This window comes from Indicator indicator, chromosome 2 (assembly GCF_027791375.1).
Source record: "Indicator indicator isolate 239-I01 chromosome 2, UM_Iind_1.1, whole genome shotgun sequence".
Lineage (NCBI taxonomy): Eukaryota > Metazoa > Chordata > Aves > Piciformes > Indicatoridae > Indicator > Indicator indicator.
The window spans coordinates 49,727,404-49,740,023 of NC_072011.1; the positions used below are offsets into that span (position 1 = coordinate 49,727,404).

General features: G+C 40.4%; 1 protein-coding gene across 1 annotated transcript in view; it reads right to left on the reverse strand.

The window, feature by feature from the left end:
* Window positions 1-224: 224 nt before the first annotated feature.
* The window catches only part of EML4 (EMAP like 4), a 64,633-nt gene continuing 52,237 nt past the window's right edge, over window positions 225-12,620 (reverse strand). The window contains exons 17-20 of the mRNA XM_054399219.1: window positions 9,528-9,615; window positions 8,204-8,302; window positions 1,258-1,388; window positions 225-770 (exon numbers count right to left, since the gene is read on the reverse strand). Coding sequence (XP_054255194.1) covers window positions 306-770; window positions 1,258-1,388; window positions 8,204-8,302; window positions 9,528-9,615 — 783 coding nt within the window. The 3' untranslated portion in view covers window positions 225-305. The remainder of the gene's footprint in view (window positions 771-1,257; window positions 1,389-8,203; window positions 8,303-9,527; window positions 9,616-12,620) is intronic.

Sequence of the window (12,620 nt, forward strand, 5' to 3'; positions counted from 1 at the left end):
GGTTAAGATGGTCTACTTCAGCTAATTCTCAGAGCTAACCTTTTTTCCAGTATATATTTCGTGCCACTTCATGACAGCAACTTCAGAACTGAAACGGATCTATAGTAATTGTCCACTACTAACTGTGACCAGATCTTGACACTGACCCTTGGGATGGTTCCACACATTGAACTGAAGCTCGGAATAAAAATCTTACTGAAACTCAAATCTGGAGTCATCGTGAATCTCAGCTATTTTTACCTATTTGAACCCTCACCCTGTAATGAAAGCACACACACCAAGGGAAAATAACAGCCACCTGAGTGTTAAGACACTGGTGAGTTATCTTGCTGCTCTTCAGTGACCGTGGATTCGCTGTGCTCCTCACTTATCTCATTGGAGGGCTCATCATAGCCCAGCTCAGTGGAATCCAGGCTGCTCCCCTCACTTTGCTCCTCACTTTGCTCTTCGCTAGCCTCCACAGACTGCCCCAGGTTGCTCTCCAAAGAAACCAGAGAGCTACCAGTTACATTTTCATTTTGGTTCATTTCATTAAAAAGCTGTGGGAGAGGTGCAGGAGACTGTACAGCATTTTCACTGGCAGGGATGGGCACTTTGGCTGCACTGATGTCTACGACGATGTCATTTTGTGGCAGAGTCACCTTCTCCACAAGTTTCCATTGAATAATACTCATGTCTTTCCCTCCAGTTGAAATCAAGTGACCATCTCTATGGGTGAAGCTGACATTTGTCACATGACTACTGTGAGCACTGTATTTGTGACTTGGAGCCTATTGAAAACAAGCAGAAAGATAAATCGTGTGCTTGAGCACATGATACCAAAATCTAGAACTACTACTACTTTTACATAACCCTTCAAGACAGTTCTTCATTAGCTGAAGAACAAAGAATTATATTTATACTAGGTTTCCCCCATGATACATCCCCTCTTCTTAAGGCTTGTAACTCAGGGCAGATTAGATCTTTACCCAAAAAGTAATGGGCTAAACACCAAGGCCAAAACCCAAAAAGCATCAAGCCTCTGCTCCAGAACTCAACGTTAATTATTGCCACTTTACTTATAGGTATATTATTTCATATTTTATATATGAACTTAATGGGGAAAACCATGTTTTTTTCTCTTGGCACCATCTGCAGATATAAATGAGCTATTTGGCTGCCAGGTTCCAAAATGACTGAGCTGGAAGCAGGTGTCTGGCAAAGCCGGCTTCATGCAGTGCAAATAAGCACATAGACTAGAGACTGGTCTAGTCTTACCTTTGGCTTGGAACAGGGATACTGAAAGAGATGGACCTTACAAAAATCATCAGCAACTGCTATCACTTTTCGGTTATGGGATCTGACAAGGGCATTTATGTCTGTCCCATCTGATCCTTCAGGCCAAACTCCTAAGAGAAAGGAGAGCACATATTTAGTGATGGCAGTTTTAGAAACAAGTTGAAAGACAATCCATAAAAACAAAAATCTATAAAGCTGTAAGAAAAGGCAAGCTTACAGAAGATAAGATATTAAACTAGAAAAGAGAACACACATTGTATTAAATGTCACTAATGTTTTGCTAGTCTAATGCTGCTCTTCTCCTTCTCCTATATTCCCAAAACCTCAGCCTTGGTCAAAACATCAGTCTTGTTTAAAGCTTATTATAGGATTAGGTTTGCTGCTAAAATTGGCAATGCTTAACTTAACAATTCATGCACAAATATTTTAAAACAAGAATGATGCTGAAGCATGGAACAAGCCTGATACAGCATGCAGTGATTTCTTTTGTTATATTTTAAATCTTATTATTTGCATGATTTAAAGGAAACAATTGATGATGCTTTCCACAGAAACCCAGTCTATGTGAGATTCACAGATGTAAGTGCTGTCAAGTGCTTGAGTATAATTCAATATGCTTTTAGGTGAAAAGAATGATATAGATACATCTAGAAAAAAGAATAACAACATTGCTTGGATGAAAAGCACTGAACAAATTGGAGGGGAGGGGGACTCTAGTTTTAACAAAAAATAAACATCCTAGAGATTCTTGTAAAACTAGTGATTAACATCTGCAAGATGTGCTGTCTGTTATTTTATATAGCACAAAATGCTGACTTAGAATTGCCTTATCTTTTTCAAACTCCCACATTATCCCCTCTTCTTTTTAAACAAAATGGCAAATAGAATTTAATTTTAAAGTTGGTGGGTTTTTTTCATTATTCAAAGGGTAGAGTAAGAACTTTATTTTCTCTAAACAATAACAAAGGCAGCTTGTTAAGCTTCTTACAATGCCAATAAGCTACATTGTAGGTAATTCACTAAAGACAAAATGCTACACAACATACTCAGAAACATTTCAGTGCTCACACATCAAAGAAATCAATCTAAAAATATGTACCATCTAAGAATTTTCAAATGACTCTAAATGAATTAACTTTCTCCTACATTCTATATATAAAATACTGTCATCAGGTGAGAATAATAATGAACTTGAAATCAGTTTCCTGATTTTAGCTGCCACCTTAGGCAGACTCTGCCAAACAGCTATGCTATTTCCTCTTATTTTTAATTTCAGATTTAAAAGACTAATATTCAAGTTTTCATGTCTTATTAAATGTCCTTTGTATTCACAAATTCCTTTGTCAGCTCTAAAGATAAGACAATTCTTTGTCATAAGACAGCAGTATTTGCTTTTAATGCATCAAACATGGAACAAAGACATTAATTTGACCATGTTCTTAGTTCTTAGTATCTGGAAAAATAACAAGAAAATATTACATAGGACTTTGTTATCAGGTACAACAGCAGCACTTAAATTTTAATAAATTCTGCTAGCCAGCAGTAAGCCTCTCAAAAGGTCGTGCTCAGATAAAAGTATGGGAAATGTGCAGTAAGCAAGAGAGTGACTTCAAGTGCTGGGGGTGCAGGGATGACACTGCTGAAAAAGCATAGTCATTTCAGCTGCCAAAGAGCAGTGATGCTCCTCTCATCTGAGCCATGCATTTCCATCCTCTTTCTTCTGCTGACAGTGCAATGCCTGAGCCTATGGACACAGGGCTAAATTATTAAAACACACACCTCAAAGCCCACATCCCATAAACTGAACTCTCTCCTCAACATCAAAGTGAGCATTCCCCTGGCTGTTTGGATCCCTGAGCAATCTTTTTCCCTTTGGGCTGCAAATATCTGCTAGGCTGGCTTAGCTGCACTATCTGATTTAACGGGAAAATATTTGCCTTTGTCTGAGCTTGAGATATTATTTTAAAATTCAGCAAAGGCTGTCAGACTACCAGACAATATAAAATTACGGCATAATGATTCTTGGCTAGGAAGCTTAAATATATTCTATTCTGCTCCAGAATATTATCACATTATCTGCTTTATCTACTTCACTCCCAGGTCCTCTGGAACACTGAAGATTTTGAGAACCATTGAGACTCACATTTGACCTAGAGTGGCTAAAGTCTGTATTAATATAAAAAGAGGAAGGGAATACAGACAGGATCAGCAGACTTATCTATTTTTAAAAAACAAAAGTAAAAAGGCTTCTCAAAACAGTGGTTATGGGACCACAGGTGCTCTTCTCCAGCTTGAGCCCAGTCACCAGTAGCTTCTATTCAACAGCTGTTAAAGAGACAAAGGTCTAGATGTGAAACCAAAGTCCTTCTGCACGCCCATACCTCATCTCCTTATGTCAGGAGTAAAGAACCCTTCTGGGAAAGCACAGAGATTCATAGAACTGCTCCCCTTATTTTGTCTGCTCTTGTCACCAAATGTAGTGGTAAAAGTTCACTTGCAACAGAGTCACTGTCTGCTACCTCCACATTTCTGGTATATTTAAGTACTAAGCATAAAATGTAAATAAACCAGCTTCAGCTCCAAGGCTATTTACTGACAAAGTGTTTTCATTGCTCCTGAAGAAACACATCACATTACCATCAATTTTATTTTTCACCTTCTCTAGACTCCTGGATCTTCTGATACTCCATTTTATAAAAGGCGTTTGTGTGTTATGAATATGAATTATGATTTATTGATAAGGTAAATACAATATTAATAAAAATATTAATTCCTATTCATTAATATGAAAAATTGCCAAAAACTTATCAATAGGTTTGGCTGTAGTATATTTACAATGGATATGTAAAGTATATAGGCAATATGAACAATTTAAACAGTGTTAAGCAAACTGGGAAAATCACACTGCAAAAGATAATCTGCAGCTTGTTATGCTGTTTGTCCACCAGGGGGACACTCAGCAGGACCCTTGCCAAAACAGCAGCAATTAAAGACACACAGAATCCTTTATGGAGGCTTTATAGAAAATAACCAATTATTCTCAATCTTAGTTCTCCGAAATTCTTGCTGGGGCTGTAATATAGTCCAAGTTACACAGAGCAACGTGAATTCCACCTACACAGAGCAGGTGCTGTTGCTGTACATTAGCCGGTGACGGCTTCTGGGGTGCTTACGAGTGATGGTTGCAGGCAGGGGTGTCTCACTGTCCCAATGGCTGGGCTGGCCGCAGCACAATGACAGGCGGCTCTTGAAGCTTCCTGGGGGTTGCAGGCTGTCCCACGGTTTCAGGCTCTTGACTATAGCCTGTTTCTCTTGGTGCTTTGCTGCGAGGTCTGGGTTTGAGAAGTGGGCACTTAAGCTGGAAGTGACTTATCACTGGAAGGGGACGGTTCTCGGGGTCTTGACTCACCCGGGATTTGTCCTTTCTGCCTGGCAAGACATGCTTGTCTGCTCCTCAAAAGCTGTTACTGGTTCATGGTTATTTTCCATAAAGCCTCTGTAAAAGGTTCTATGTGTCTTTAATTGCTGCCATTTTGGCAAGGTTCCTCTGGAGTTTCCCCTTGGTGGGCAAACAGCATAACAAGCCACAGATTGTCTTTTCCAGTGTGATTTTCCTGGTTTGCTTAATACTGTTTAAATTGTTAATATTGCCTACATATCTTTACATATCCATTGTAAATATACTGCAGCTGTACAACGAACCTATTGGTAAGTTTTTGGGCAAATTTTCATATTAATGAATAGTAACTAATATTTTTATTAATATCATATTTGCCTTATCAATAAATCATAATTCATATCCATAACAAATGGTGCAGTGAGTAGCAAGGTGTACAATTGTGTATATTTTACAGAAATTGGGATATGCACTAACAGTCTCAGATTTGGACTGGGCAAAACAAAACTTCAAAAATCTGGAACACACTTTCCAGAAGCTAGCCAAGACTGCTAATAATTCCAGCAGCATACACACTGTGATTATGGGAACCCACACTGTGCAGATGCTAGAGAAATTTAAAAATTATGACAAGAAGGTTTTTTGTCTGGAAAGAGAAGTAGCCATGACAGAGGCACAGAATTGGAGGCATTATGCAAATTTCGCTATGAAAAGCAAGATCTGATTCAGCTTTGCTGTACATGGCACCAGACTGTTGCAGAGTCAGCCCATCCCCATGTGGCACCATGAAAATTAAATCACAAAAAGCAGCCTTACCTAGTGCGCCAGCATGCCATTCACTGTATTTTCCTGTGCAGTGAAAGCAAAGCATATCTGGTGCGAATTTGGCAACATCGCAACCCATCAGCAGCAAGACAAGCCTCAGAAACCAACCCGGACTGTGTGTCCGCCACAGATCCAGTCTACAGCCCATGCAGCAAGAGGAAACAAAATCACCTGCCACGAATTTCAAATTGCAAGGACATTCTCCTGCAGTCACTGGACCCGCAAGGTCCTCCACACCACATGACTCCAGCCCTCCGGCACTGCATGCATTGAGCCTGGGAAACCGCCATAATTCAAAAAGCATAGCACTCACAAAATCTGGTTCCGGCTCAGGCTGTAAAATGAGCCCAGAGCCCATTTGCTGTAAATCGTGGAAAAGCCATGCCATAAAGTGAAGCCAGCGACAAGGCCACACCTCACTGCAGCACAGAGGAGTCAGGCAGCACTTGCAAGTGCATTCGCCACAGCCTGAAAGGGAATTCCCAGGAAAAAGCTGAAATTTGAAAATGTCTCCAAAATACAGGGCTCAAAATCAGATTACAGCTCCAGTGAGGTACGCCATCTTGAAGCACACATCGACAGCCATCCAGTGACACCGCATGGTGAGAGAAGGGAATTGCATCATACTCAAACTTCCCCAGCCACCAGTCCTCGTTCAAGCCTGGGCAGGAAGAGGCCCTGCACTGGAAGGGCCCACATACAGGACACTAGCCACTCCAGTAACCTCAAACAGTCTCATTCACCACTGGTGAGCTGGTTCCAACAGGCACGTTCCCTGGGACTGCCAGAACACCTTGCAAGGTGTATGCCTACATTGCAAATTAAAGGCCTAGCACTTACAGCTTTGAATCAAAGTGGCAGCTGGGAATAGGAATTCCAAAACAGCCTTACCGGAAACAGGAACAGCTGCAGCCCAGCTTCACCATCAGCTTCATCAGCTCCATTCAGCAAGGGACTGAATTCTCCCTTACCTTAATACCGAGGGAATTCTGTCACAGCAACAGATCCCGTCTCCATCATGGGGTGGGAAATTGACAAAGCTCCATGGACACTTTAATTGATTCACTGTCACACTGGAGACAGACCCATCACTGGTCAGGGGGTGGGAAATCAAGAGCACCAGAGTACTGGGCTCAAAGCAAATGCTGTTCTACACTGTTTTGTGTTACACTCTGTTTACAGTATGGTTATATAGTTATATGGTTTATATGGTTGCGTATACTGTTTATATAGTACATACAGTATTGTTAAGTCACTATGTTTATGTGCAAGCTACTATGCTTGTACAAGCCAAGGTAACCCACAAGGTACCCCTCACTAAGAAGGCATTTATTACCTGAGAACAACTTGGCCCATAGGCCAGGGGATGGCAATATGGTGGTTTGGCCCTATCACCACATTGTGTTGGACTATTATTTCCATTGCAGTAGCAAAACCAGTGAGGAAACGACTACTGTGGACCAACTCCCTGTCAGCCCAGGCTTATCTGCATAGAGCATCAGGAGGAAAACAGCTGTCCCCTCTCAACTTCACCCACAAAGACACAGTTCTCAGGCTAATGAAAGCCTGTATTTTCATCAAACTAGCCGTAAGCAATAATATTCAGCTCCACAAATGGCATGCTCCTGTTTATTTCTGCTACCTACCTCAAGTTCAGAACAACTCAAACACATTTATGGAGTTTATAAACCAGTCAGTTTCCTTCCCTGACCACTTCATTTTCCCTGCTCTGCCCAGATCTTTATTACCCAGAAAGGAAATCAAGCCTACTTATAAAGCCACATAAGTGTGTCATATTGTACCTTAGCCCACACATCAACTGCAGACCTTTACGGCTACTTGCTCCTTAAGCACACAAGTCCTACAATATGCACAATAGGTGTCAGAAGCTACAGAAAGCATTTATACTTAGCTGGTTTTCTTGTACCCTTCACATAAACTGATATTCAAAGTTGACCTCTAGTAGCTGTGAAAAAGATTTAGGAATTTGGTGATTTACCTGCTTCTGAGTTTCCATCAACATGAAGAACACAGGCAAGCATCTGATCTCCACAGTGTTAGCAAGACATTCAATTTGCTCACACAACTTGGTTCTACAACACTAAGAGGCTGAATCATACTTTTCAAGCCCTTCCAGACAGGCTTCTCACGGCCAGCAGAGCTGTTCTTCAGCAAAAGCAGTTAGGACTGTTTGGCCACAGTCTTGAACTGCACTATTAAAATAATTTCTGTCAGCTCTGTAAACTTTTGTGTACATTTAAAATAACCCTACAAGGTAAAGAATCTGATGAATCTGTAAAGCATTTTTACTCTGTAGAAGCAGTGTATATCACTCACCTTTGACTCAAAATGCTGTCATGATTTTTAAGTCATGAACTGTAACCTATACTCATAGTCTTGTACCTACCTCAAAGCAAGCTAAGCAAAGGAAAACACGTATGTGCCATTTGAATACTTTAAGATACCAGCTTTTTGCTTCATTGGCTCTAAAACTGATAGTATAGAATGGCAGCAGAAAAGTCAAATCCCAAACATCAAGACTAAATAGGAATCAGTTATATTTTGTCTGCATCCAGTGCTCTCTATCTTGGAAAAGTATTGTAGTCAGTTTCTTCTGTCTGTAATCTCAGTGTATCTCTAATGACAAAAGAAATCACAAAAGCACAGTGCAAACAGCTTAAAAGCAATTAAAATGATGCTTACCAAACACCTGGAAGCCTAGCACACAAGTGTATGTCGTCCAATCTATATCCTTACAGTCAGAACGATTCCTGATGAGCTTACAGCCACTTGGAATGTCCCCTGTAAAAACAGTGTATGATGAGTTATGCCCCATAAAATTATAACAACTTATGTGCTCTCTCGAAGGTGCTAAGACAGTAAATAAATGCATTTTAAAACCAATGTGGACTCACATCAGCAAATACCTTTATCACATTTCAGGTACTTGAAACTTTGCTTGATATTTAAGAGTCACATCTACTTCTCATTTCCCTCTTCAGACCAGCATACCTCAAAACCACTTCCCTGCATCTTGAGTTCCTGCTATCAAGTCTGCAAAATTCTTTAGTAGAATCTGTAACAGAAGAATTTCTCCTTCCTATAAGCACCATTGATGTGCTAAAATTCAACCCATCATTCAGGAAGCTCTGTTTTTAAAACAGTGAGCAACTACTGCCAGAGGAGGCTTAGACTGTTTTTCCAGCTTCGGACTAGGAAAGGAAACACCATCCATCTTTCAATACACCAGTCTAGTGCTAATGGATTATAGCTTTTTGCTTCCCTATATAGGTAAGTACTAGCACTAACACTTCTTTTTGGTAGATTGAGATATTGCACTATCCAAATGTGAAACCTAAGTTGTGACAGGCAGAAAGAGCATATTAAAGTGACAGGTATTTAAACTGCTGGCTCTTCTTGCCTGTACAGCAACGGAACTACAATCCTCTTGGGCCTATTTAAAGCCAGAGAAAGACAAGAATACAAAACCCAATTTAAAACTGGACCAATATGCAACGTGCAAAACAAAATTTTGACATAATTTTCTTAAATTCGTATTTTCACATACTAAAGACAAACATAAAAACTTTATTACCTCTAACTCATTAAGTTTGCTTAGTTTTCAACACCATGAGCCAAAAAAAGTTTAAAAAACATAAACCCCAGTGGCAGAGACTCACTGATTTTATTCCCTCAAAATAACTGGTATTGTTGACACTAATTAGGGAACTATATATATTATTTTCAATCTACAGAACTTTGGGCCAACATCAAAATGTAGTGCCACTTGGTCTGTAAATTCTACACTGTTAAACTGATTTATGACCTTGTAAAGAAGTAAGCTATATTTGGCATTGCTATTAGGTAATACACAGCTCTGAATAACATCAAGACATCAGGTTACACAAGTTCAAATTGGTTCCTTTGTCAGTAAGCATTTTGTACAGCCCTGATCAAACATACTCTTCTACATATTCTGACAGCTAATACATAGTTCTTCTTTCAGTGTATTTAATTTCATACTTACAGTATAATATTTCATAGTCTCCTGAGTTTGACATTATATACTTGTTGTCTGGGGACCAGTCAAGGTGTGTAATATAGCTGGAATGTCCCTGGAGAAGAATGCAGTAAAAACAATGCCAAATACTTATTTAATTCAAACAAGAGCAGAAATTGCACCAGCAGATGGGACCACTAACAGAAAAAGAGCATCAGCATCCACCACCCAGAACAGGTCTGCTGCAATTCGCTTGTGCTCCTTTAAAGGCTTCCTACTCCACAGTGCCACACTTGTTAACAGCTAAACAAACACAGGCTGGGCATCATGCCTCTCCCACTGCACAGCAGATTCTTCACTTGTAAACTGTGTCACTCTTGGACTCCAGAATGATTCACTCCTAGAAGTTACATTGCTAAAATATGGATGAACTCACACTTGTCCTTGAATTTAAAAATTATCCATTGCTACCAAGAAAAGCAAGTAACTTTGCAAAGGATCATTTTTAGATTTCATCAGAAAAGGGACAGATAAGACTCTCATTTCTCTATTCAAAATAATTTCTATTAAATGCATGCAAATTTGAACAACCTTTGCCCATCTTAAAAACTTAGGACATCCCAGTTAACCACCACCATGTAAAACCACAAGATCAAGGACTTGTGTTACAATACCTTCATAAGCTTTTTGAAAGTTTCTGCTGTGCATGTTAGTGCCAACTTTGAAAGAAATCCCCTCTGTAGGCACAGCATCACAGATTCATGCATAGCATCAGGCTGGAAAGGCCTCAAAGGCATCTTATCCAACACCCTGCAGTGAGCATGGACATCAAAACACTTTGGCTTTATCGCTTAGTAATCACCACCAAGAGCATGTTGTTTTTGAGGAATAAGCTAAATGCAATTGGTAAGAACAACTTTCTGGTGCACGAACTCTTTTCTTGGTAGTAATAGTAGTAATACAGCTATGAGACGCTCCAGAGAAGCCACACATGTATAAAGTAGGACTAAATTATTTGTCTGTAGAGGAAAAGGTAAGAAATTAACAAAAGTGATACTCATGTCACTCTCTTCTTCCACCCTCCCATTTCTTCTTAGTGCTCCTTTCCCCCTTTAAGACTATGCTTTTTCTCCTTCCCAGTTTTTCTGACAGGCAACAAAATGCCATTTTTTGGACTGATATATACCAATTCATCCACCTCTCTCAGTGGGCACTATGAAGAAGATGTCCTTTGGCCCACCGTAAAGTCTCCTTATGCAGCCTACACCCACCATGCCAGGGCCATGCTGCAGCACAGTCTGCTGCACCACCCACCACACCAATGTCCTCTATAGAGAACTTTAAAAGATGCCAATTGCTTCCAGAATTTCATGTAGAAATACCTCAGTGTCTGTCTCCCTGTCCCCAGATCCTCTGTAAGAGCCTACAAAAACTTTTAGGAGAAAAGCTAGCCTTTAAGACTTATTTACTTATGAAGTAAGCAGAGGAACTGTACTGACATAATTGCTTTGCAGTCATGGGTAGGATATGAGGTATATAGATGTATGAATTTGGGATTTGGAAAACAAAAATATACAATCGGCTAGGATTGTTCCTCCCCTCCTTATTTTCTAAGTCATCAAATTTGCAAGTGAACTCCAACATGGAAAAGAATTGGTCAGTCATTTACTAAATCCTGCCAGACATTTGGCAGCTGTTAAAATTCCTGGGGGTGGTGGGAGAGGGAACAAAGCAATTGGCCAGGGGGTTCCACGCTGCACCCCTTCAGGCAAGTGATTACTGAACAATGAACTGGAACATAATGTTGCCCTAATATTTTCAATAGGACGATCCCATTTTCTATTAAAATCTTTCTTTGGTAGTTGGTCATTGATAAAGCAGTATTTTACTCTTTTGTGTAGCTTTATATACAATGAAGATAATTACTCACATTATCATTGGCTAATAAAGCTATCTGACTGAATAGAAACCCTCTCCTTCATTTGCAATGTTTATCTGTTTCAGGCTTAACTGGTGATAGGGTCAAAATGCCCATAGCTTATAAGATGGGCACACTAATTATGTCAAGTCCAAAGTTTCAAATACTTCAGCATGACTGCCCATGTGGCTTTCCCCCCACAGCCCTCTTGATAAATACAAAGTATTTGCTCCTCCTTTCCTAACAGATCTCTCTGACGTAAGGCAAACAGACACCAGAAGTTGCACTGCACTGCTGACATGCTGGAAGTTCCTATCACAGACATACCTCCACATTGCTGTCTGCATAGCTAGAGCCCTCAAACAGCTGCACTAGTGAAAATGATTGCTTCGTTTCATCTGAAATTCCTTTTGACCACAACCAACACCATCCCACACTGTGGAAACATGCTTACAGGGTCAGAAACTTGCCCCTCCAGCAGCAGCAGAAAGCCTGGTTGTGACTGAAAAAGGATTTAAATGTGACAGTGGGCATGCAGCCCTTATGCACAAGCTAATGCTGGTTCAGTAGATAAACTCTTTTTGAAAGCATTCAAATAATGTACGCAAGTTAGAACAAACAATTAGAAGCTGACTACCAGGAGGACTGAGTCATATTACATAGCCCGTGAGGCTACCGAATGACAGAACGCCAGAAAGAAGCTGTGCCAGCGCCTGAGCACTGGCCAGGAAAGCGCTCCGGGTCCTGAGCATGCCTGGGTGTCTTCCTGCTTAGCATCAAGCTGGTACTGAGCTGCCAGCCTCTGGCAGGCAGCAAGGGGAGGCATGGGGCATGTGAAATTGGATCGGCAGCCTCACAGCATGCTCCCGTCAGTGAACATATTGCTGCCTTTTGCACAGGCTGTAAGGGTCAGGGTTGCTCAGCCTGGACAGTAACCAGGTTGCTAATTTTGGCTTCTACACACAGTCACTTGGACTGAAAAAAAATGGTTAACAGGAATCTGCTTTGAACTCTTAATGATTCTGATGAAGTATAACAATGCTCTTTTCTCCCATTTCCATTCTTACATAGCCCTTTCCTGCCAAGGCAGAGGGACAGACAGACATACAGATGCTGGTTTAAATTACAATATAATCTCTCCTGATATGTAATACACACAATATATAGAAATATACTATCTCATACATCTTCAGAGAGCTCAC